This window comes from Pristis pectinata, chromosome 6 (assembly GCF_009764475.1).
Source record: "Pristis pectinata isolate sPriPec2 chromosome 6, sPriPec2.1.pri, whole genome shotgun sequence".
In the NCBI taxonomy this organism is placed as follows: domain Eukaryota; kingdom Metazoa; phylum Chordata; class Chondrichthyes; order Rhinopristiformes; family Pristidae; genus Pristis; species Pristis pectinata.
Genome location: NC_067410.1, coordinates 27432541 through 27456285, shown reverse-complemented (window position 1 = coordinate 27456285; position 23745 = coordinate 27432541). Strand labels below are relative to the sequence as shown.

The window sequence follows — 23745 nt, the reverse complement described above, 5'->3', positions numbered from 1 at the left end:
CTGGTTAATATGAAGTGAGCACAGGAAGCACAGGAATTTGGTCTCCCTCTTCACCTGGTTAATGGAAAAATAAATGTTGCTCCACATAATGTCACCAGTAACTTGAATAAGCTTATTATTATTGCTTTGAGACATAGAAAAGTGATACAAAACAACACCTCTACATATAAGATGAAGCATTGTATGTACTTGCATTACTTTGTACCATAAGTGTTGCATGTTCCTCATTAACTAAATCAGCTCTTCCTGCAAGGAATTCTTCATCAGAAGCTACCCCTTGAAAACAAAATCCAGCCCTTCAAGTATGAAGCCACAGATGATATTCTTTTTTAATTGCAAGAAATCATCCAGGCTTGCCAATCTTGTCATCCGGAATATAAATCAAATAGTATAAGTTCTTATGGAAAATGAATTCAAGCAATTGTTTATTAATTTCCAACAGATATCAGAAGGACTTCTAATAAACCTACTTTTCTAGCTTCTAGTTCTACTTTTTCAGTGGTGATTATTTTAAGAGTAATGCCAAAATATTTAAAAGTGAAAATTCAATTTCCAGAAGAAAATTTGCCTTCCATTAACACAAGAGCTTAAAAAGGTTTACCTGTGAACTTCGGTGTTTACTTTGTGAAATGCTCTCACACAGTCATATCACTCAAATTATTTTTTTTTCTCTCTTTTCTGTACAGCACGTGCACATTCATATTCTTCCAAGAAAGAAGGGAGACTTTGCAAGAAATGACAATATCTATGTGGAGGTAATTTTAAAAGACTTTGCATGGCTCTGGATTATGGAAGCAGGCCACTTTACTTCTACTATAGTGACAGAAATAGTATCCAATGAGCAAACTCAGCCAATTTCTTCATTCAGGATTTTATTATTGTCTTCAAAACAAAATATTTGTCAGTTAATGTATACAGTCCATTCCAGATAAATATGGACACACTAGATACAGTATTCCAAGCTTTTTGAACAATTAGAAAAAATTGTGCTATTTTTCATTCAATCATAACAGTTAACCACAAACTTAACTTTCATATTTACCTTGTGTTCCAATTGTTATGGTTAACATGCAACATAGAAATACTGTCACCCGAATGTTGAATATTATTTTGATCAAATAGGTTTTCAGGAATTTGGTGTTGAACATGTTTTTTATGAAGTATTGTTCTATGCTGCAGCATCACCATCTACATTACAGAATTATCATTGAAAATTAGTGACATTGTTCTGCAATATTTGGACATTCGATTGAATGATTCCAACAGTTTCAAATGTGCCACCTTTTATATGAGGTTATTTAACATTTTAGTTCAGCCATCAATTTCACTTAAGTGCAGCAATTTCTTGGCAAACTATTTGAGGCAGGCCTTGACTCGGAGCAATTGTGTAAAATGGATGAGCGCAAAATGGCTTAATGTTTACACTTCTCCCAATTTCCACAGAAGTCAGTGGAACTAAAAATCATGAGAGACATAAAATAAGCTGCTGACTTAATATCACCTATTTTATCCTTTTGCACAAAGTGTTGTTCCACTGTATTTTTGCTATTGTTTGATTCTGTTTTGCAATGGGATTCACATCAAAATTGTAACAGTTTCTCTGAATAGTTTTTTGATTATTTGGAGTAGCTTTTTCACACTGAGGAGTAATTTGAAAACGGATGGACATTGTATTTCTTATTACCTTTAACTTTTCATTGGCTAATTTATTCTGGTACACATCTGAAATTAACCTTTTCCTGTGTGTTTGTGATTTGGTTTCTGCTTGGTGTCTGGCTCTAAGATTTTGGAATTCATTGGTTTACCACACTAAATATTACTCTATGAGACAGAAATGGGTGACATAACTACAGCCCCATCTTGAAATCACTTAAATACTCTTGCTTGTGATGGCAACTCCATCTGTCTCCTAGTGGCTATTGAAAGGGCAGCATCTGTGAAGGCCTAGAAGTAGGACCTCTTAGTCTAAGAATTAGATGATAGACTACGATTAAATATATATTAACAAAAAAATGTGAAGTAAATGTTCACTTCCTTTCCAAACACCCTGCAGCATCCACAATGGAACACATTGCTTCACATTTCTTGTTCTGTCTTGCACAGCTACATGTAAAAGCACAAATACATCTTTTTTTTTGTTTTACTGGAATATGAGTAAATTGGTTCTGAAGAAGATTCTGCTGTGATTTACTGTTCAATCATTACTTCGGAATGTTTCTCTGCTGTCCAGGGCCTTTGAAAGTTATTTCTGGTACCTTTGGAATGTTTCATTGTTTCAGTCTGGATACAGCATCTGTTTCAGTGCAAGATTACTGCTTCAAAAGAAAACCCAGAAGACAACCAGCTTCCCTTGTTATTGGTTTGCTGGCAGCTTGCATTTCATGAAAAGAGATTGAAACCTGTTATAGTGGGAATTCATGAGGTCAGATGAGTACCTAAGTTTGCCAATCTCTCTATATTCATTTATGCTTTATGAGTATGGATACCAACTTATGGAAATCTGCCCTGCAGTATTTTAAAAATTGGGCTGGTGGGTGTGTGTATTGGGGATCAGGGGAGCAGAGTGGAAAGCAGGGGTGAGGTGGGAAATGGGTGTGAAGCTGAAAGGGATAGTTAAATCCATATTTGTGACATCTCCCATTGGATTATTCAGTGTTTCTAAATGTAGAAACTAGACTGGGAAATTGCAGATCAAGTTCAGCTGTCAAGTGCATGATCAAAAACACAGTGATAGAGATAGAGGAGTGAAGTCACTGGGTATATTCAGTTTAACAGATTTTAGCCATGACTGAGAAGAACAAAATTAGCCTGTAGATGGCAATTTCTGGTATTGTGGAAGCTTGAGTAAATATGGGAAAGCACTTTACCCCACTAGGTACTGAATCCGTTTGAATTATAATGAGGTTTTTTATAACGACAGTGGTATCCTATTCCAGCAATTAGTAGATGAGGTTACCTAGTAATAATGAAGAAATATAATGCTCATACCCACTTCGAGTTGCAGTTAACAAAATCAGTGTTCCACATGTGTGACTTTGAGAAATGTTATTTCTGGAAATAATATATAATTAAACCTTATAATATACCGAGGTCAACAGTCATGAGACAGTGCACCCTGACAATTTCCCGATTATTGCACGGGACTTCAACCAGGCTAGCTTGAAGAAATCTCTGACAAACTGCCACCAACATGTCACCTGCAGAACCAGAGGAGCCAACACACTCGATCACTATTACACTACCATAAAGAACGCCTACCATGCCATCCTGTGCCTGCACTTTGGCAAGTCCGACCACCTGAGTGAACTTCTACCCCCGTCCTACAGGCAGAGATTGAAGACCGCAGCACCAGTGGGGAGGACCGTGAAGGTATGGTCAAGGGAGGCGGAGGAGCATTTACAGGACTGCTTTGAATCGGTTGACTGGACCATATCCAGGGATTCATTTTGGAATCTGAATGAATATGCCACAGCCATCACCAACTTCATCAAGACCTGCATGGATGAGTGTCTGCCTTCAAGAACATACTGAGTTTTCCCAAACCAGAAGCTCTGGATGAAGCAGGAGATTCACAGTCTGCTGAGGGCTAGATCTGTCACACCAGCAATTCAGAATCCTAAAGAAGTCCAGGTACAACCTACAGAAGGCCATTGTGAGAGCAAAAAGGCAATTCCATGTGAAATTAGAGTCAGATGCACAACAGCTGTGGCAGGGTTTGCATGCTATTACTTCCTCCAAGCTGAAACTTAACAGCATAAATAGCAATAATGCTTCACTCTCCAATGAGCTCAGTGCCTTTTATGCACACTTTGAAAGGGAGAATAACACTACACCTGTGCAAATTGCCACAGCATCTGGTGACCCTGTGATCTCTGTCTTGGAGGCCCATGACAGTACATCCTTCAAGAGGGTGAACCCTCACAAGGTGTCAGGCCCCGACGGTGTAGCTGGCCGGATACTAAAAATCTGTGCCGACCACCTGGCTGGAGTGTTCAGGGACATCTTCAACCTCTCACTGCTGCAGTCAGAGGTTCCCACCTTCAAAAGGGCAGCAATCATACCCATGCCCAAAAAGAGCAGAGTGGGTTGCCTCAACAACTATTACTAGTAGCACTCACATCTACTGTAATGAAGTGCTTCAAGAGGTTGGTCATGGCTAGAATAAACTCCTGCCTGAGCAGGTACCTGGACCCACTGCAATTTGCCTACCACCGCAACAGGTCTACAGGGACACAATCTCACTAGCTATCTGCTCTGCTTTGGAGCACATAGACAAACCACATGTCAGATTGCTTTTTATCGATTACAGCTCAGTGTTCAATACCATCATCCCTTCAGTATTAATCACCAAGCTTCTAAACCTGGGCCTCTGTACCTCCCTCTGCAACTGGATCCTCGACTTCCTCATCGGGAGACCACAGTCAGTATGGATCAGTGATAACATCTCCTCCTCGCTGACAATCAGCACAGGCGCACCTCAGGGACACGTGCTTAGCCCACTGCTCTACTCTCTCTACACTTGTGACTGTGTGGCTAACCACAGCTCAAACGCCATCTATAAATTCGCAGATGACACCACTGTTGTTGGTAAAATCTCAGATGGTGACGAGGAGGCGTATAGCAGTGAGATACGTCGGCTGGTTGAGTGGTGTCACAAGAACAACCTCACACTCAACGTCAGCAAGACCAAGGGACTGATTGTGGACTTCAGGAAGTGGAACTGGGGAGAACACACACCAGTCCTCATTGAGGGGTCAGCGGTGGAAAGGGTGAGCAGTTTTAGTTTCCTGGGTGTCAACATCTCGAAGGATCGGATCTGTCCAGGGCCCAAAAGATTGATGCAATCACAAAGAAGGCATGCCAGCAGCTCTAGTTTGTTAGGAATTTGAGGAGATTTGGTATATCACCAAAGACTCTCACAAATTTCTATGAATGTACAGTGGAGAGCATTCTGACTGGTTGCGTCACAGTCTGGGATGGAGGCTCCAATGCACAGGACTACAAGAGGCTGCAGAGGGTTGTAGACTCAGCCGGCCCCATCATGGGCGCAACTCTCCCCACCATCGGGGATATCTCCAAGAGGCAGTGCCTCAAGAAGGTGGCATCCATCACTAAGGACCCTGGCCATCCGGGACATGCCCTCTTCTCATTACTACCATCAGCGAGGAGCCACAAGAGCCTGAAGACCCACACTCAGCAATTCAGAAACAGCTTCTTCCCTCCGCCATCAGATTTCTGAATGGTCCATGAACCCATGAGCACTACCTCATTTTTCCTTTTTTTTGCACTATTTATTTATTTTGTAATTTATTCTAATATTATGTCTTTGCACTATACTGCTGCTGCAAAACAATAAATTTCACATCATAAGACAGTAATAATATATCTGATTCAGATTATACTGTTGTTACTAGCATGCACCCATGACACAAATCTGAAGCACAATTTAGTATTGGGGTTCTGCTGAATTGTAAAACACTTGAGCTATGCTCTTGTGGTTTGTATTATTGCAAGTATTATGTTGAATTATTGCACTGCTACCATTCTGCTCTCTTGATATAATCAGCATATAAAACCTATGCAAAACCATTTGTTGATCCTGCGAGACTTAACAAAGGACACCTCATTTTAAAATTTGCAGCAAATGTCTTGGGTGGCTGAACAGAACATTGATTGCTTGATGTCACTTCTATCAGATTGTAGCAAACGACTTATGTTCTGCAAGTTTTCTTGAAATTACTGCCATGATTTATAAAGTCACATAGGCAGCCATGTGGCATCATGCAAACCATGTTTTATGACACTGCTGGGAGCAGGGAGAATTGAAACTTGGCTAAGAAGCAAGTACCATTTGAAAAATGTGCTGTCGATGTGATAATAATGATTGTGACTCTGAGTAATAGGCCTGTAAGACAGCAGCAGTAACCAGGTTCAGCGCCTGACTTTTTAAAGGCGCCTGCCAGTGGTGCTAAATCTGGCAGTAAATCTGCCAAGATATTGCTTTAGTACTTTGGCATATTCTTCCCTGCCGTTGTAAGGATAATAATGCAAAAACAATCCTGCATCAAGTTTCAGTTGAGTGGTTTTGCATTCAAAACAATAAATAAGGCAATTGAACACTTCATCAGGGAGTTATTCATTACTATTAGCAAAAATATGTGGAAAAGGGCATCAGCAAATAAATAGCTATTCTTCCAACTGGAAAACATGTGGTTCAGGATGTAATTAATCACACTCAATTGTTTTGTACCAAGCTAAGTCCCTCAAACTTATTAAACCACATGGCTTCCCAAGAGCCTATCGTAATGAAGTAAATGCTGTCACCTCAGTAAGGTGGAAGAGGATGGATAGATGGAAAAATCTCAGTGACAGATAGATAAAACTCGCACTGAAAGAAAAGTTGTGCGTGTATTTTTGGTCAATGAATTTTCCCAAAGATTGAAACCCTGGCAAGGGATGGTGAGGAGTTATGGATTTTATCCTTTGATGCTGTAGAAAAATTTGGGATGGAAGCTGACTGTAGAACTGATCCTAAAAGTTAAACTTTGTTTGTATTAATGGATAAAAAAATGTCTTGATACTGTTAAATTACAAGGCCTGAACTGATCTCAATTGCATTGTAGCAATAGTACAAAGGCAGAAGGTGGTGATCATTTGAAGGACCAATTGATCATATCACCTTACTTGTACTGAAAAATGAAAGAATTTGGTTGTTGAGTTCACTGGTTATTTTAAGAAAAGAGCAGTCTTTGTTAGCTGTGCAGTTGACATCAGCAAAGGTACATGAAATGAAGACATGCAATTGGCCAAAGAACATTACGTTTCAGGGCTCATTGCTATGAAATGATATAAACCCAAAGCATATGTTGTATTGAACAGGTCTGACACAATCAAAAGCCTCTCCCTCACATGATTTGTCATTGTAGTGTGTGTAAATGAAATTAGATGTACCTATGTCAGGTACTGTAGGGGAAGAGGAGAGGTGGTGTGGAAGATGGTGGAGGCTGTTGACGGCTTTGGTTGGGGGGAGGAGATGGCGGGGAAGGGTTGTGATTGGTTGAGTAATCAGACCAGGAGGTCTGAGGTCTGTGATGTGTCAGTGGCTCGGGATCAGAAAGTGAGAAACACCTTTGGGTGGTTAACACCCAGAAATAAATACTGAAATAAGACCTGTGCAGTTTCCAATCGGACTTGGACCAATTGACTGGAGCTGCTGAAACTTTGCTGAGTTACAATCACAGACCTAAAAGGCACACATTAAATATCACAAAAGCTTATGATACATAAAGTCTCCTTTGCTACCTGAGAGCAGCAATGTAAACTATGGCTGCCCTGGGGGGAGAGAGGCTGCAATGCAGAGGACAAGAAATGCTCTAAAGATAAACTGGGAAATTAAAGGTCGGTGAGCCTGATGTCAATCCTGGGTAAATTATTGAAAGGTATTCTAAGAGACAGGATATACAAGTATTTGGACAGATAGGGCCTGATTCAGGATAGTCAACATGGCTTTCTGTGTGGTAGGTCATGTCTAACCAATCTTATAGAGTTTTTCAAGGAAGTTACCAAGAAGGTTGATGAAGGAAAGGTGGTGGACATTGTCTACATGGACTGTAGCAAGGCCTTGACAAAGTCCTGCATGGGAGGCTGGTCTAGAAGGTTAAGTCACTTGGCATTCAGGATGAAGTAGTCAATTGGATTCAACATTGGCTTAGTGGGAGAATGGTAGTAGATAGTTGTCTCTCTGACTGGAGGCCTGTGTCTAGTGGTGTGCCACAGGGTTCGGTGTTGGGTCCGTTGTTGTTTATCATCTATATTAATGATTTAGATGATAATGCGGTAATCTGGATCAGCAAATTTGCAGATAACACCAAGATTTGAGGCATAGTGGACAGCGAGGAAGGCTATCAAAGCTTGTAGCATGATCTTGACCACTTAGGTAAATGGGCTGAATAATGGCAGATGGAATTTAATGCAGACAAGTGTGAGCTGTTGCACTTTGGGAGGACAAACCAGGCTACAGTGAATGATAGGGCTCTGAGGTGTGCGGCAGAACAAAGGGACCTGGGAATACAGATCCATAGTTCGTTGAAAGTGACGCCACAGGTAGATAGGGTCATAAAGGGAGCTTTTGGCACTTTGGCCTTCATAAATCAGGGCACTGAGTACAGGAGTTGGGATGTTATGTCAAAGTTGTACAAGATGTTAGTGAGGCTGAATTTAGAGTATTGTGTGCAGTTCTGGTTACCTACCCACAGGAAAGGTATCAATAAAGCTTGAAAGAGTGCAAAGAAAATTTACAAGGAGATTGCTGGGAATTGACGACTTGAGTTGTAGGGAAAGGTTGAATAGGTTAGAACTTTACTCCCTGGAGTGTAGGAGAATGAGGGAGATCTTATGGAGGTAGATAAAATTATGAGTGTTTTTTTCCCCTAAAGTTGGATGAGACTAGAACTAGAGGACATAAGTTTAGGGTGAAAGGTGAAATATTTAAGGGGAGTCTGAGGGGGAAACTTCTTCACCCGGAGGATGGTGTGACTGTAGTAGATGCGGGTTCAATTGTAACATTTAAGAGAGGTTTGGATAGGTACATGGATGGGAGGGGTTTGGAGGGATATGGTCTGGGTGCAGGTAGATGGGACTAGGCAAAAGATCAGGCAGCATGGACTAGATGGGTCAAAGGGCCTGTTTCTGTGCTGTAGTGCTCTATAACTCTATGACAACAGCCTCGGGGATGAGTGAAAGAGGCATAGAAGACCAAAACAAAAAGTGAGAGAGATGCCAGCAGAGATGTCATGTGCATCAGTAGTGGCAGGAGACCTGCCAGACCACAGATAGAATTTGGCAGAAGGTAGCCATAGTGGTCTCCTCCAGGAGTGAGAAGACATGGAGCAATGCTGGTCAAAATTTCCTGATCTTGGATGCACTTGTATATTCTCTCACACAAATTCATTTATACAGATACATACATACTCACACAAACTGTTAATCACACAAACTATCACTCCATCCATAGCTTCCACAAACTCCACCTTCTCCGACACCACCACCCTATCATTGGCACTTTACCCCCTTCAATTCCACATGGAGGTCAATCCTCCAAAGATAAAATAATGAAAAGCTTGCTTGATATCTTATGTCTCTTCTATTCAGGCTAAGACGGTGTGGAATGAAATGGAGGCCACCTGCGTGGGCAGGGTGCACTCAACAAGCTGGAGGAGATCTGATCTTTTCCATTATTTCCTTTGTGAAGGTGTGCAATATCTGTCTAAATTCTCTGCTGTTCTTTATTCCCCAATAATTTTTTCCTGTTGCAGTCTATAAGGGACCCACATTAACTTTTGTTAATTTTTTTTTCCTTTTTATATGTCCATAGGAAAGTTTGCAATCTGTTTTTAGATTTCTTGTGAAATTAAAAGCATTGGTGAGATGTGATGGCTTGTGCAGGAAAAAGTAGTGTCACATTGATCATATCCATTTGTTGAGGTCTGAGTGAATACTGAAGCTTCTACTGCTGGAATAGCTGTTCCCCACTGTGTATCTTGAAATGGTCAGTTGATTGAAAGTAATTTCAATTGGTGTCTCCAAAGATTTTTCTCATTGCTAAATGATTGTGGGCCACTCGCTTGAAATGTTCGCCGTGTGCTACATCTCCCTACTCAGTGAATGCTGATCCGATCATTATGTTGATATGTACATCACTCACAGCAGATATGGCTACAATGCTGACTAACCACCACTGATATTGGACTGCAATCCAAAGAATTCCAGATCTTGACCAATATTTAGACTTGCAGAGCAGAGCTGATGGAAGGGTTGCCACATCAGGAAGAACAAGCGATTTTGTAATGAGGCATTTAAGTTATGGCATAAGGGAGCTATTGATTGAACTGTTACATTCAGTGCAGCATGTGAGGGAATGTTATGCATTATCTGGGCTCTCCCGGCTGATTATTGCTGCAGTACATTGGTGTTAAGGATCATCATGTGGAGAGGGCACTTAGATTGCATCCCTAATTTTGTTTTGCAAGCTCCTTGTGGGAATCATCTCTCCACTGGGGAGTCTCTTATATTGTATTTGGCCAATGCTTGCCTTATCCACGCAGCTGGGAGATGAGGCTCTGGATGTGGAGCAAGGATGGGCTTCTGGTAGCAACCTTCTTCCTTCTGCTCCTACTCCTCTTGTTACTGGTCCTTGGTCTCCTCATTCCTCCTCCCTCAGCAGCATCTGTATTCTTCAACTCACATGCAGACAATGATAATGAACTCACCATGTCTGCCTGTTGTGCAGTGTAAGGCATCCCTGAATTGATGTAGACAATTAAATATCTTCTTCAGATGACTTACAGTGCTTTCCACTGCAATCCTGGCACTTGTGTAGCTCTCAGCTGCTGTGGTTAGAGAGCATAGGGAAGTAGAGGGAAGTCTTGTCCCCTCGGATCCATCCCTCCCAACAGTGATGACCACTGAAACTATCTGACAATGTGGATTCCCTCAGGATGAAGTCGATGTGTCCTTCCTTGAAACATAGCATTCACCATGAAGAACTTTGTCTCATGATCCACAACAACTTTCACAAGAAGATAGTAAAAACCTTTTCAGTTCATAAAAGTGTCTGAAATATTAAGAGGAGTGCTTCTGGTGCCCACGAATGCTTATGGTCGATGTATGCCTGCACTTGTGGAAATCCAGCAAGTTGGCAAATCCCACTACCACGGTTGCTATACATCAAAGTAAATGCAATCATTGACTCATGAATACAGAGCCTGTGTGATCTCTCTGATGCAGCAGTGAGCAGGAAAGTAGACACATATCTTAGTAATGTCATCCTTGGACAGCCAAGGCCTGGGAGTACATTGTTCATCTGAGATGTATAAATTTCTCTGAAAACTCCATGGGCATCGGCTGTTCTGAAGTGGACTTGTCCTTGCCTCCTATCCCAAAGACCCTGACTGGCTAATATATCAGCCAGCCATTCCCTTAACCTGATCAGAAATGTTGCTGCCTGCAGGGACACCACCCAGGCACCCATAGGATCAGAAGCTCAGAAGCTGCTGGTTGGGAGCACATGCTTTTGAAGGTGCTTGAACAGCCTGCTGTCAGTTCTGAAGCTCCCCAGTTGAGTTCTTGGCATGGCAGTTGTTATGAATGAGAAGATATTAAGCAGGCTGGGTCTCTACCCTCTTCAGGAGAATTGGAACTGATTTTATTGAAACATACAAAATGACTATGGGGTTTGATAGGGTAGTTGCAGTGTTGATTTTACCCTTGGCAGAGCTGTCTCGAACCAGGGTTCACAGTCCAAAAAAAGAGTTGGCAATTCAGGATGATGATGAGAAGAAATTTCTTCACCCAGAGAGTACTGAATCTTTTGGACTTCACTCTTCGGGAGGCAGTGGGTGTCCAATCACTGAGCAAAGATCAATAGGCTTTTAGATATTAAGGAAATCAAGGAATATGGGGTGAGTGCTGGAAAGTATGCTGAGGTAAATGATCAGCTACATTCTTATTGAATGACATTGCAGCAATAAGCAACTGAATGGGCTACTCCTGCTTCTATTTCTTATATTCTCATGTTTGCGATTATCAACAGATTGTTTCTTTAAATAATGGCAAAAGCAGTGAACTAGGTCAACATGCCTTTGTTCTATTGGGATTGTTCAGAAATAGCCTTGGCAGGGATGTTTTTTGCTCCGATTCTGTTTGACACATTCAGAAGTAGGTGTTGTGTGACTGCTGATGTCATTTGGTGAACACCTCACCCGGGAAAAGGTCAGGTGCACCATCGAGGTTTGTCCCTGGAAGAGCCCAGTCCAATTTCACGGTTGGCAAGATTTCGCTTGGAAATTATTACCAGTGCAATCTCCTCTTGTAAAATTGAAAATGGATCACATAGCATCTAAAAACAAGCACTGCATAAACCCATTTCTAAACTACTGTGTTTATTGGACTCCAGCTAGACTGTTGAGAATCTGTTGAGAGACTGTTGTAATCTAGCAATAACAGACTTCTTGGCTTTTATAAAATCCAGTAGATTCTGTTTGACCTGACCAAGCCCAGCCACTGACACCAATATATCTTTATAAGAGTTGCATATGTTAGGCACTGGTACAACAGCCACTCTCATTTTTACTTACTTGAGAAGTAGTGTTTGTATTCTCCATAGTAGCGACACAGTAGTGTAGCGGTTAGCGTAATGCTATTCCAGCGCCAGTGACCCAGGTTCAATTCCAGCTGCTGTCCTGTAAGGAGTTTGTCCGTTTTCCCTGTGTCTGCGTGGGTTTCCTCTGGGTGCTCCAGTTTCCTCCCGCATTCCAAAGACGTACGGATTAGGAAGTTGTGGGCATGCTATGTTGGCACCAGTGGCGTGGCAACACTTTGTGGGCTGCCCCCAGAATACTACACAAAAGATGCATTTCACTGTGTGTTTCGATGTACATGTGACTAATAAAGATACCTTATCTTATAACTTAAAAGTGTCGAGACCTTGTGAATAGAAAACATAAGGGCTGAATTGTGCTGGGGCGGTCTATACCTCAAGTTCATCTCATGGAGGGGGTGGATGGGAAGGAGTGGGGGGGCAGCAAATCACACCAACAGATCCCCTACCACTGCAGACACCCCAGCAGAGACCGAGACTGAGACAGGAGGAGTGAGGAAAACCCTACCACCTCTGGCTCCCAAGCCCTAGCCACAAACCTCCAGCCCCCATCCCAAGCCACAAATCTCCAGCCCCCATCCCAAGAGGCGGAATCAATGGAAGAGGGAACGGCAGAGGGACAAGGAGGGGAATGGCAGGTGGTGAAGGGGAAAAAGGCACAGAAGACACCACCCAAGACAATGGGCCTCTGGGAAACATGATACAGGGAAGGAAAAAAATGATGTCCCACATGGACATCAGCAACCACTCCTCATCCAAGGATGAAGCCAATATGGCAAGGTGATAACATAGGCAGATGAAATTACAAAATGGAAGGGATGTAAAGGAAGATGAGAGCCAACAGCGAGGTACATGCAAAGGAGACACCCAGCCTCTTCCTCCCCACCCCACCCCTCCCCAGCTCCAGGAAACCAGGAACAGTGTTCCACTCAATGCAGGGCAATGCCTGATGCTCGACAGCACCGGGAGATGGAGGGTACAAATCAAGATTCCAGACCATGAACAGACCAAAAGAACAGGAGCAGAGACTGATCTCCCTAGCGACACCACCAGCTTTGCCACAAGGGAATTCAACTCCCTGGGAGACCACTCCCAGTATCTAAGCCCAAAAACAGCGCAGCTATTTACAAAAGCTGTGGACAGGTGGGCTCAGGACGATTGACTGCTGGCGGTTGACTGTGTGTCAGTGAACTCTGAACTGCAAGACATCTAAACTATAGATGTAAAATTTGCATCACACTGCGCAGTATGCTACCTTCTTGGAACACCTCACCAAGGTCAAGGCAAACATGACTTCACTTTAAGAGTGTGGATTGGCACACCTCCGCAGCTATTGGAAGTGATCACGATGGTGGTCCCACGGTTTGTCTGTATGGTGGGGTGGGGGGGGGGTGGAGCAGCAACTGCCATGCTTCTGGCTTGGGTGTCCTGCTGCAGGGAGGCAACTTTTCAATAATTGAGATCAAAGAGGTGGTTGGTGGGCATCTCCTCGTGGTGGACATAATTTACCATAATGCTGTGCCCCAGCTAATCAATATGTAGGCCTCACCCATGCAGAATGAGCAGCTGGTGGTCTTCCAGCAGCTCCCACTGTTGCTGGTGACATCCAGGCTGATTGTTCTGGCCAGTGACTTTAACTGCATCATTCGCACAAGTTGATAGGTTGATTAAGAAGGCATATGGTTCGCAGGCCTTCATTAGTCAGGGGTTTGAGTTCAAGAGCCATGAGGTAATGTTGCAGCTCTATAAAACTCTGGTTAGACCACACTTGGAGTATTGTGTTCAGTTCTGGTCGCTTCATTATAGGAAGGATGCAGAAGCTTTAGAGAGGGTGCGGAGGAGATTTACCAGGATGTTGCCTGGATTGGAGAGCATGTCTTATGAGGATAGGTTGAGTGAGCTAGGGCTTTTCTCTTTGGAGCAATGCAGGATGAGAGGCAACTTGATAAAGGTGTATAAGATTATGAGAGGCATCGACAGAGTGGACAGCCAGCACCTTTTCCTCAGGGTGGCAGTGGCCAATTCCGGAGGATATCATTTTAAGGTCAGAGGAGCAAAGTATACGGGGGATATCAGAGGTAGGTTTTTTACACAGAGAGTGGTGGGTGCCTGGAACACATTGACAGGGGTGGTGATACAATAAGAACATTTAAAAGGCTCTTAGATAGGCACATGGATGTAAGGAAAATGGAGGGTTATGGGCTGTGTAAGAGGGAAGGGTTAGATTGATCATAGAGTAGGTTTATATAGGTCGGCACAACATCATGGGTGGAAGGGCCCATACTGTGCTGTACTGTTCTATGTTCTATGAATGCAGCTAGACCGTCTGGCAGTACTGACAGCAGACTGGACGGCACCTCCAGACTCTTCACGGAAATGGTTAAAGATGTAAAGTTGTGTGACACGTTCAGCAACCCTGCGGGTGGAGCACAGCAATGATCCAGATAGCTCAGCCCGGTCCCAGATAGATTTCCTCTTCTTGTTGAAGGCAGTCACAGTCAGATCCACATAAATCACACCAGTGTTCTTCTCTGACCACTTCAGGCCTCCTATCACCTACTGGATGACTGAAAGGCAGGCAGGGGGACGTGAAAGTTGAATGTAAAGCTGTTGATCCCAGAGGATATCAAGGAGCTGAAAAGAGACTATGCAGATCGAAGAAATGGGAAGCCCTTCTTTAGTTCCATCTGTTGACTCAGATAAAAATCCCAGAAGCAACAGCTTACTGGTTAAGTTCTGCTCAGCTCTGTGGGGCTAGATGGGCCCAACCCGCTGGAAGTGTACAATGCTATGCTTTTGGCTAGCGGCATGTCAGAATCCATGAGGAAGCGCAAAAAGGGACTAAATTGAACAACCACTTTCAATTTAGTAGATTATAAACATTTTAGTGAAGTATAATGTAAGACACGATGAATCCTGTGGGTGGTTCCTAGAGCAGACTGTCCAGATCATCTGACAGAATGCCTCATTGGCAGAGCTCACCGACAAGCACCAAAACTTTGCTTGGCAGGCAGTGTGCAGGGCCTCCCTGTCAGATCCTTTTGGTACAAGCGGAATCTCACTCCCAAAGCATTTTGCCCTCAGCATGGCTGTGATGAGGAGGAGATAGTCTCCCACCTCTTTGCGGACCATGTATTTGCAAAGAGGGGCTGCAGAAGGATGCGAGGTGCCTTGTCATGGTTCATCCCAGGAGCTGTGTAAACAAGGACTCTCTCATCTATGGGCTGATCCCGGGGACGTACTCAAAGACAGACAAAAAGTGCTGCTGGAAACTCATCAGCTTGGTAAAAGACACTCTTTGGTCTACCCAAAATTTGCTGGTCTTTCAGTACAACAATATGTCCAGAAGGGATTGCTGCCAACTGGCACAATAAAGGCTGCAGGAGTATGTGCTGAGGGATGCAGTGAAGCTCAGTGCAGACAATGCAAAGGCTTTGTGGGGAAGGACTGCAGTCTAAGGACCTTCGACTACTGGATATGTCCAGGTGGAAGCCCCTCAAACAAACATAAGCTTGTATCACCCCAGGGAGCTACATGTGTGGTATTGGGGCTATGGAAACATAAATGTGCTAACAGTACTAATGTATAGACCCAATGACACTGTGAATGCACAGACACTACGAATATAAAGAGGAATGCACTGTTTTTTTTCCCTTTGTAGTTGCATATATTTTTTATTAAAAATAAAATTTATTTTTGAAATAAAAAAACATATTTTGTGATCAACGCAGCTCCCATAGTCTTGGTGGCATTGCTGCCACAGTTGGGTTGTGAGATGCAGTGAGCTGAGAGCAGCAACTAGGGGGAAGGCAGTTGAAATTAAGGCCCTGCCCTTCGACAGCTCTGATAGTCGGTGCCATTTCCCTATTTTCTGTGTTTTACAGGTTATCCACAGCCATTTTCAATTGAGTAAATTATAAACATTTTAATCAAGTTTAAAGAAACAGACCACTTACCTTCACCTTCCTTTGTAAATTGAGATCAGTGACTCCATTGAAATAAATGATGCACCATCTGTAGTTGGAGTAAGCTGAGGCACCGGATATGAAACGTATCTGGCTCCTCAGCACAGTATGTTGTGGAACTGCTGCTGTACTGAGTGCTGACGAGTGGAAGGTCATTGTTTGCATATCTGCACACCACCTAGCTGCCGTGCACAGGGTTGAAGTCTGAAATGTGCTGACACATGTTGCAGGTAGCCCACCATTCTCCGTGTAACTGTTGGCTTGCCACCAGTGTGATCTAGTCCACCAGAGTTGTAGTTTCAGGAAAAGTTGGGTAAAAATTTGAATGTGCCAGCTGATTAGACTCTAATTTTGAAGGTGTTAAGGTCTAATTTTGAAAGCATTAAGCCACTGTAAGTGATATTGCCAATGGGACCAGCAACTGGTGAAAATAAATCTGTTAAATGTTAATTCAGGCATTGGTGATAATTCCAGCAGAAAATTTGCTGATCTGCACTACAGCAATAGTCATATCATTCCACCAACAATATCAGGTAGAAACCTACAGCAACGTGGAGGGGTAAGCCCTTGACCAACTAAATATTAAAGAATTCAGATTTTATCATTTTTGTTAAATAAAGAGCTTTTGTAAAGAGGGTGTATGGAATTAAAATGCAGCAGCTGTGGTTAGGTTCCCTGCTCCTAAGTGAACTGAACATGCAGCTGGTTTATCCAGCTATTTCTATTTATAATCTTGATTTTCTAATTGTTTGGCATTAAATAGCAGGAGTTCAACCCTGACTGATGTATTCAGACAGCTGTTGAACACCAGTAGTAGTATTATGTTGGTTTAGTCAGATGAACACTGTCTTCATTTATCTGTTGTAGCAGTGTGAGTAGTGAATGCTGGATTACATTGTCTATCTGCCCATCATGTGGTCATGCTTTGTGTATATATGTTAGACACATGCATGTTTTTCTTCTTACACTGCCTTCTCGACTGAAACTTAACTTTTTCTCATTAGGAAGAGCTAACAAGATTGTCGGCTGTCTTCAAACTGAAGTGGTCATACAGGACAGATTTTTGTTTTGCAGGATGTTGTTGAATGCATAAATATTATGAAGCATAAATGTTACTGACATGATACATACTGATGCTGTGTATTATCTTGGAAGCAATTTTACCAGGTTTGGTGCAACATTGCAGCCCAGATGCTGTTGTATTTTCAATGGATAACACATCTTTAGGAATGGTATTTAAGCAATTTTCATCAGAGATGAAGAAAATAAAATGTTTACAAAATGATTCCCATTCAGGCAAAAAGCCAAGTGGCAGTGTGTTAATTCTCCAACTAAAGCAGGGGAAAATTCCTGGTTACTGAATAGTTAAGCCAGGGAGCAGATCACATACTTTCCCTCTTAGCCAATGACTGATTTATGGAAGGGAGAAGTAGTGCAGTACTTCTCACCCAAACTCTTTTAAATCAACACTTTCGACTGTATAGAGTTCTTCTGACAAGAAGCTTGAAGGTTAACTGAGAAAAAGATATTATTGGGCAAAGATTCATTGCTATGTGACTTTAGGAAGGCTTCGCCAGATAAGGACCTTTTTATCATGTTCACCCTTGTTAAATAGTTTGTTAATGAATAATCATCCTATCGATCATGTGCACACAGGGACTATAAAATATAAAGCTAATTACAAAACCGTTTTGTTAATGGTTATTTTAATCATTAAGATTGCCCTTCTTGGCAGCTCAGACCATTAGAATGCAGAGTCAGAAACCAAGTTATCAGGGTAAAATGGTGCTGAAGCTAAGAATTAGGCTCAAGAGTGCAATTTAAACTGTCAGTTTATATAGACATACAATTAGACTGTGGCAATGAGATCCTTTAAAGTCTGTTTCTTTCTCATGGTGTGAAACCCTTCATATCTGTTTGCTGTTGTTTTGCTGACATTCACTTTATGTTGATGTATTTCAGTTAATGTAAATGAAATATTTTAGCAAACATTGGCAAAGGCAAATTAGGGGGTGATTAGAAAGTGGGTCTGAAGGGCTACTAATCTGCCATAAAATGAAATATGGGCTGAGTGTCTATAACTGATCTCATATATCACACCATGCAGTCAGATAGATCTGATAACTCCAGGTGAGCGCGGCTGATTAATTTTCACACGGTTAGAATGGAAGGAGGACAGGCGTCAGAAAAGAGAGAGATTTTTACAGCATTTCAACTTGATACTTGATTTATTTGATACAATACTTCAAAACTTGGAATTGATGAAGATGCAAATGAAATTGAAGTTAAAATTATTTGGGTGTTCTTCATACAGGTCCAATCTTATGAATATATTATCCAGTATAGATTATATTGCAACACTGTACAGTACATTGACTGGTATGGTTAGTAATGGAGAAGAATGGATGGAGCCTCACATTTACTATTCACTTTAATATGAGTTCCTGACCTCAATGAGGTTACATTGAAAGCTGTGAAAAAGGAACATCAATCAATTTATGAATTACAGTCATTTACTGCAATAGAGTCATTATATAATGGGAATGTGATAGGACACCAACTTATTATGATTTAAATTGCAGCTCTCCTAAATATTCCATCAGTTTCATTAAAAGTAAACAAAACTCAAGTACATACATATGTGCAATTTTTGGAGTTCAAGATTTTTGACAATATCTGGTATGTTTTCATCAATTTAAAGGCTATTGCATTTAGCACATATGCACAAAGGGAGAAATCCAGTAGTTAGCTGGCACACTCACCACTGACATATGTCCTGACACTGGATTTAACTCTTCTAAATTTGTTGATGTAATTTTGCTGTCCAAAACTAAACAAATCCAAAATGTTGAGGTCCTGGGTGACATTATACAATAATGTCCAAGCATATTTAAAGCCTTTGAATGCTTCTGAAAGTCACTGACACTCAGAAACATTCAAAAACTATACATACAGTTTTAATTAAAAGTTTAATTAGGATTAAAGAGAAACAAAAAATAAGTAAACCACTGAACACTCTTAAAGAGTTAAAAGTATTAAAACAAATTCAACTCACTTATTTATCCTAGTTCTTCACAGTTATAACTCTCCATTCAGATGGGTTTGCACCAGGGAATTGGAGTGCTCACACTCAGTCACCAGATTTCACAAGGATTCTAACAGTGGAGCCCAGTTGGAAAATCACTGATTAAGATCACTTTGTAAATTCGGGAGTTCCACATTCAAAATCCTAAACCTGGTGGCATTTCCAAGCAAGTTCCAGTAAATCAAATATGAATCTTGGGTAATTATATGAAAAAGTGGTATGATTGCATTTCTCATTTTATTTTTGTTACTAAGATGCAGTTGGCCCCAGATTTGCTGAAAATGACAAATCAATGGCTCCAGGACCTGACCTTGAACAAAGATGTCTACTAAAATTGAGAAATCTGAGGCTTGGATTGTCTTTTTCCAGGTGCTGTGGGCTGTTGAGCATTAGTTCTTGATGATTTGAGGTTTCCAGCAAATGTAGTATTATCAAATAGCTAAACAGCCAATTACATTGAACATTTTTCACAATCAGCACACCAGAATGTAAGAAACACATTTAGAGTCAGGTTTATTACCACTGACATATGTCGTAATATTTGTTGTTTTGTGGCAGCAGTAGAGTGCAAGACATAAAAGAAATAAAAATTACTATAAGTAATTAATATGTTCAACATTTTATGAAATGCAGATCAAGATTAGAATATACACATAAGATTGAGGTTTAAACTGAAATATTATTGTTAAAAAATTGAATGTGAAGAAAGACTTGCATGCTTGTCTTATTGATAAAATATTTCTACAGTTGTAGCAAAGCCATCAGCGAGAGGGCTAATTTCTCAAAGAGAAATGTAAGAATGCACAAGAAGGTGAGAAAACATCCTCATATCTAGAGCAAGTGAAGGCACAGTAGTGCAGCCGTTAGCATAAGGCTTTACAGCGCCAGTGACTTGGGTTCAATTCCGGCCACTGTCTGTAAGGAGTTTATACGTTCTCCCCACGTCTGCGTGGGTTTCCTCTGGGTGGTCTGGTTTTCTTCCACATTCCAAAGACGTACAGGTTAGGAAGTTGTGGGCATGCTGTGTTGGCGTTATGGTTCGATGTACATGTGACTAATAAAGATATCTTCTTATCTTATCTTATCTGAACTGAAAAGAAAGCAGGAAGAAAAAGAAAATCTAAAATATTTCAAATGCTAGAAATTTGAAATATAAACAGAAAATGCTTGAAACACTCAACAGGTCAGGCTGTGTGTGTGGAAAGAGAAAGAGAAACAGTTAATGTTTCAACTCTGGAACCTTTCAACAGAACTTCACCAGATTTTCCATTTTTATTTCAATAAGGGAAACAATCATGTGAGAAGTCATAAAGAGAATCAGTAAGAAAAAGAATCATGTGGCCAGTGCTGAAGAAAACAGGCTGATAAGGTTAAAAAAACAAGTTCCAGTTGAGTGTGTTTGAATGAGGCAGATGATAACTCAGAAACATAGATCCTTTAGTCCCATAGCTGCCAATACAGCCTCCTTTCAAGAATGGATCAAGTTCCAATTTTAAAAAACTGCAGCAATCCACATTCTCAAACATATCACAGATGTTTTCTCAAAAGGACAATATCTCTCTGCAAAAGTATTGCTTTGCAATTTCAAATCCAATTACTGTTTCCTCCCACGTCCCAAAAGCATGCTGGTTGGTAGATCAATTGGCTACTGAAAATTACCCCTGGTTAGTTAGTTAGTTACCCCTGGTTGCCCCCAGAGCACTCTACGCAAAAGATGTATTTCACAGTGGGTTTCGATGCACATGTGACTAATAAAGATATCTTAATCTTATCTTAGATGGGTAGTAGGACAATTAAGGTGTTGATGGACCTGTGAGGATAAATAGATTGCAGGAAAATAGATTGGGGGTATGAGATTAATAGGATTGCTGGAGAGCCAGTATAAAGTCAGTGGGCCAAGTGGCCTCCTACATCAAAAGAAATGTGAAATATGATATGAAAGAAAATATGAAGTAATGTGCATAGATTCTGTGGCTGGGATCTAAAATGGCCGTCTTTGCTAACTCAGACTTTTGGATACATATGAAGTCGTCGCTGTTTTAAACCTGCTGATTTAGGTTGTGGAGAAAGGCAGTTCTGTGTAAGATAGAGAGTTTGACTGAGACAATGATAAAAAGTATAATGACCCTCCTTTAAAAAATTGATCTAATTCCAATTTTAAAAAATGGCAGCAATCCCCATTCTCACGACTTGTGCACTTATAATCTTCCCCATCCAAGTACCCAACAACAAAGGTGGAGTCCTAAGTCATGATACATCCAAATAGGATGTTTTCTACGATGCATCACTAAAAGTTGGTGAGAGTCAAAGGGGACAAACCAAATTCCTTTAGCCTCCTGAGGAAGTAGAGGTGCTGGTGAGCTTTCTTGGCCATGGCATCTACGTGATTTGACCAGGACAGGCTGTTGGTGATGTTCACTCCCAGGAACTTGAAACTCTCAGCCCTTTCGGCCGCAGCACCATTGATGAAGACAGGTGCATGTACACCGCCCCCTTTCCTGAAGTCAATGACCAGCTCTTTTGTTTTGTTGACATTGAGGGAAAAGTTGTTGTCATGACACCATTCCACTAAGCTCTCTATCTCCTTCCTGTACTCCGACTCATTGCTGTTTGAGATACGGCCTACAACGGAGGTATCATCTGCAAACTTGTAGATGGAGTTAGAGCAGAATCTGGCCACACAGTCATAAATGTATAGGGAGTAGAACAGAGGGCCTTTGGTACGGCAACTACTCTGCCCAGGATTGCAAGAAACTGCAGAGAGTTGTGGACACAGCCCAGTGCATCACGGACACCAGCCTCCCCTCCTTGGACTCTGTCTTTACCTCTTGTTGGCTTGGCGAAGCAGCCAGCATAATCAAAGACCCCACCCACCCAGGACATTCTCTCTTCTCTCCTCTTCCATTGGGTGGAAGATACAGGAGTCTGAGGGCACGTACCACCAGACTTAAGGACAGCTTCTACCCCACTGTGATAAGACTATTGAACGGTTCCCTTGTACAATGAGATGGACTATGACCTCACAATCTACCTTGTTGTGACCTTGCACCTTATTGCACTGCACTTTCTCTGTAGCTGTGACACTTTACTCTGTACTGTTATTGTTTTTACTTGTCCTACATCAATGCACTCTGTACTAACTCAATGTAACTGCACTGTGTAATGAATTGACCTGTACGATCAGTATGCAAGACAAGTTTTTCATTGTACCTCGGTACAAGTGACAATAGTAAACCAATACCAATACCAATACCAATGAAAGAAACAATGGGCTGATACTGCACTGATGGCCAACTAGGTTCCATGGATGAATTGCTGAGTGGTTGCTGTGAGCGTGTTAGCATATTCTGTGCTTCCACTGAGTCCAGTGGTAGTTCCACAACATATTGAGCTGACAGGCTGGATGCCCTTTGTATCTGGTCCCTCAGCATATGGCGGGAGTATGTAGCCCCACCTGTTTAAATGGATTATCAGCCTTCAGCAAATAGGTTCATGAAAGTAAGTGGTTTCTTAATTTACTTTAATTAATATGCATGCTTTATTGAATTTAATGTAAATTCATGTACAATCACAACATTTTAATTTCTATGAACATTTTTAAGTTATGTAAATACCCTTCAGCTGTTTCTCAATATCTCTGATTATCAAAGATATTTATAAATGATAAGGAAGTCTTTGAAACATGAGCTGTCAGAAGGCCATCAGAATGGTCCGTGGCTGGGGTTATTAGTTTCCTCTGAAGGGAGGGAGTGAGAGAGGAACAAGGAGAAAGATGAGGAGGGAAATTTGAGAGGTAGTAGGAGGGTTTGAAAGGGAGAAGGAGGAGGATGGAAAAGGAGAAGGCAGATTGGAGGGAGAAACGAGGGTTGGGGCAAGGCAGGAAGAGAGATGGCAGGTGGGAGGAGAAAGTGAAAGGGGAGAGAGTGAGAATGAATGGAGAGTTGTCAATAGACCCACATTGAACAACTTTTTAAATGATAAATTGACTATATGACATCATAACTGGATCTTCATGTTCCTGCATAATTTTTCAGGTATGGTCACTTGACCCAAAGGGCAAGTTCCAAGCTAATTGGCTCCAGGATACTACTTGCTCTTGAGTCACTCAACAGACATCAACCTGAATTTTGCCATCAGTTGCCAGGACTGCTGATCTCATTTGAGACTGATGATCCCAGCAGTTACCTCTGAAAGCTGCTGGAAACCTCACCCATAACTTGTCTCTGATATGTCCTGGCAATAGCCTCCAGTCACTGGAAACTTTACTCCTGCCAGTCATCTTCAGACAGCACTCAATGTTGACTTCATTTAAATGAAACTCAGAAGTTTAAACAGGCCAGGTTAAAATTAGAGCTTGACATTTGAAAAAAAAACTGTAGATGAATAAGAATTGTCTTTCACTCTCAGCATCATGAATTAAAAGTGCCAGTTTTAGTTTGTACATAGCTAAGTTCCTGTTGTTGTTTACGAAGAGCATATACCACAGAAAATGAATTATTTCAGTGATAATTAATTGCTGTTGGAAGTGCTACATCCAA

General features: G+C 41.6%; 1 protein-coding gene across 3 annotated transcripts in view; it reads left to right on the top strand.

Annotated features, from left to right (window-relative positions):
• Window positions 1-23745, top strand: part of fhit (fragile histidine triad diadenosine triphosphatase) — an 801834-nt gene that overhangs the window by 589706 nt on the left and 188383 nt on the right. For 2 of the 3 annotated variants that reach the window (XM_052018271.1, XM_052018272.1), the window contains exon 6: window positions 687-755. The exons of the other annotated variant lie outside the window; for it this stretch is intronic. In XM_052018271.1, coding sequence (XP_051874231.1) covers window positions 687-755 — 69 coding nt within the window. The remainder of the gene's footprint in view (window positions 1-686; window positions 756-23745) is intronic. 3 annotated transcript variants of the gene reach the window in all.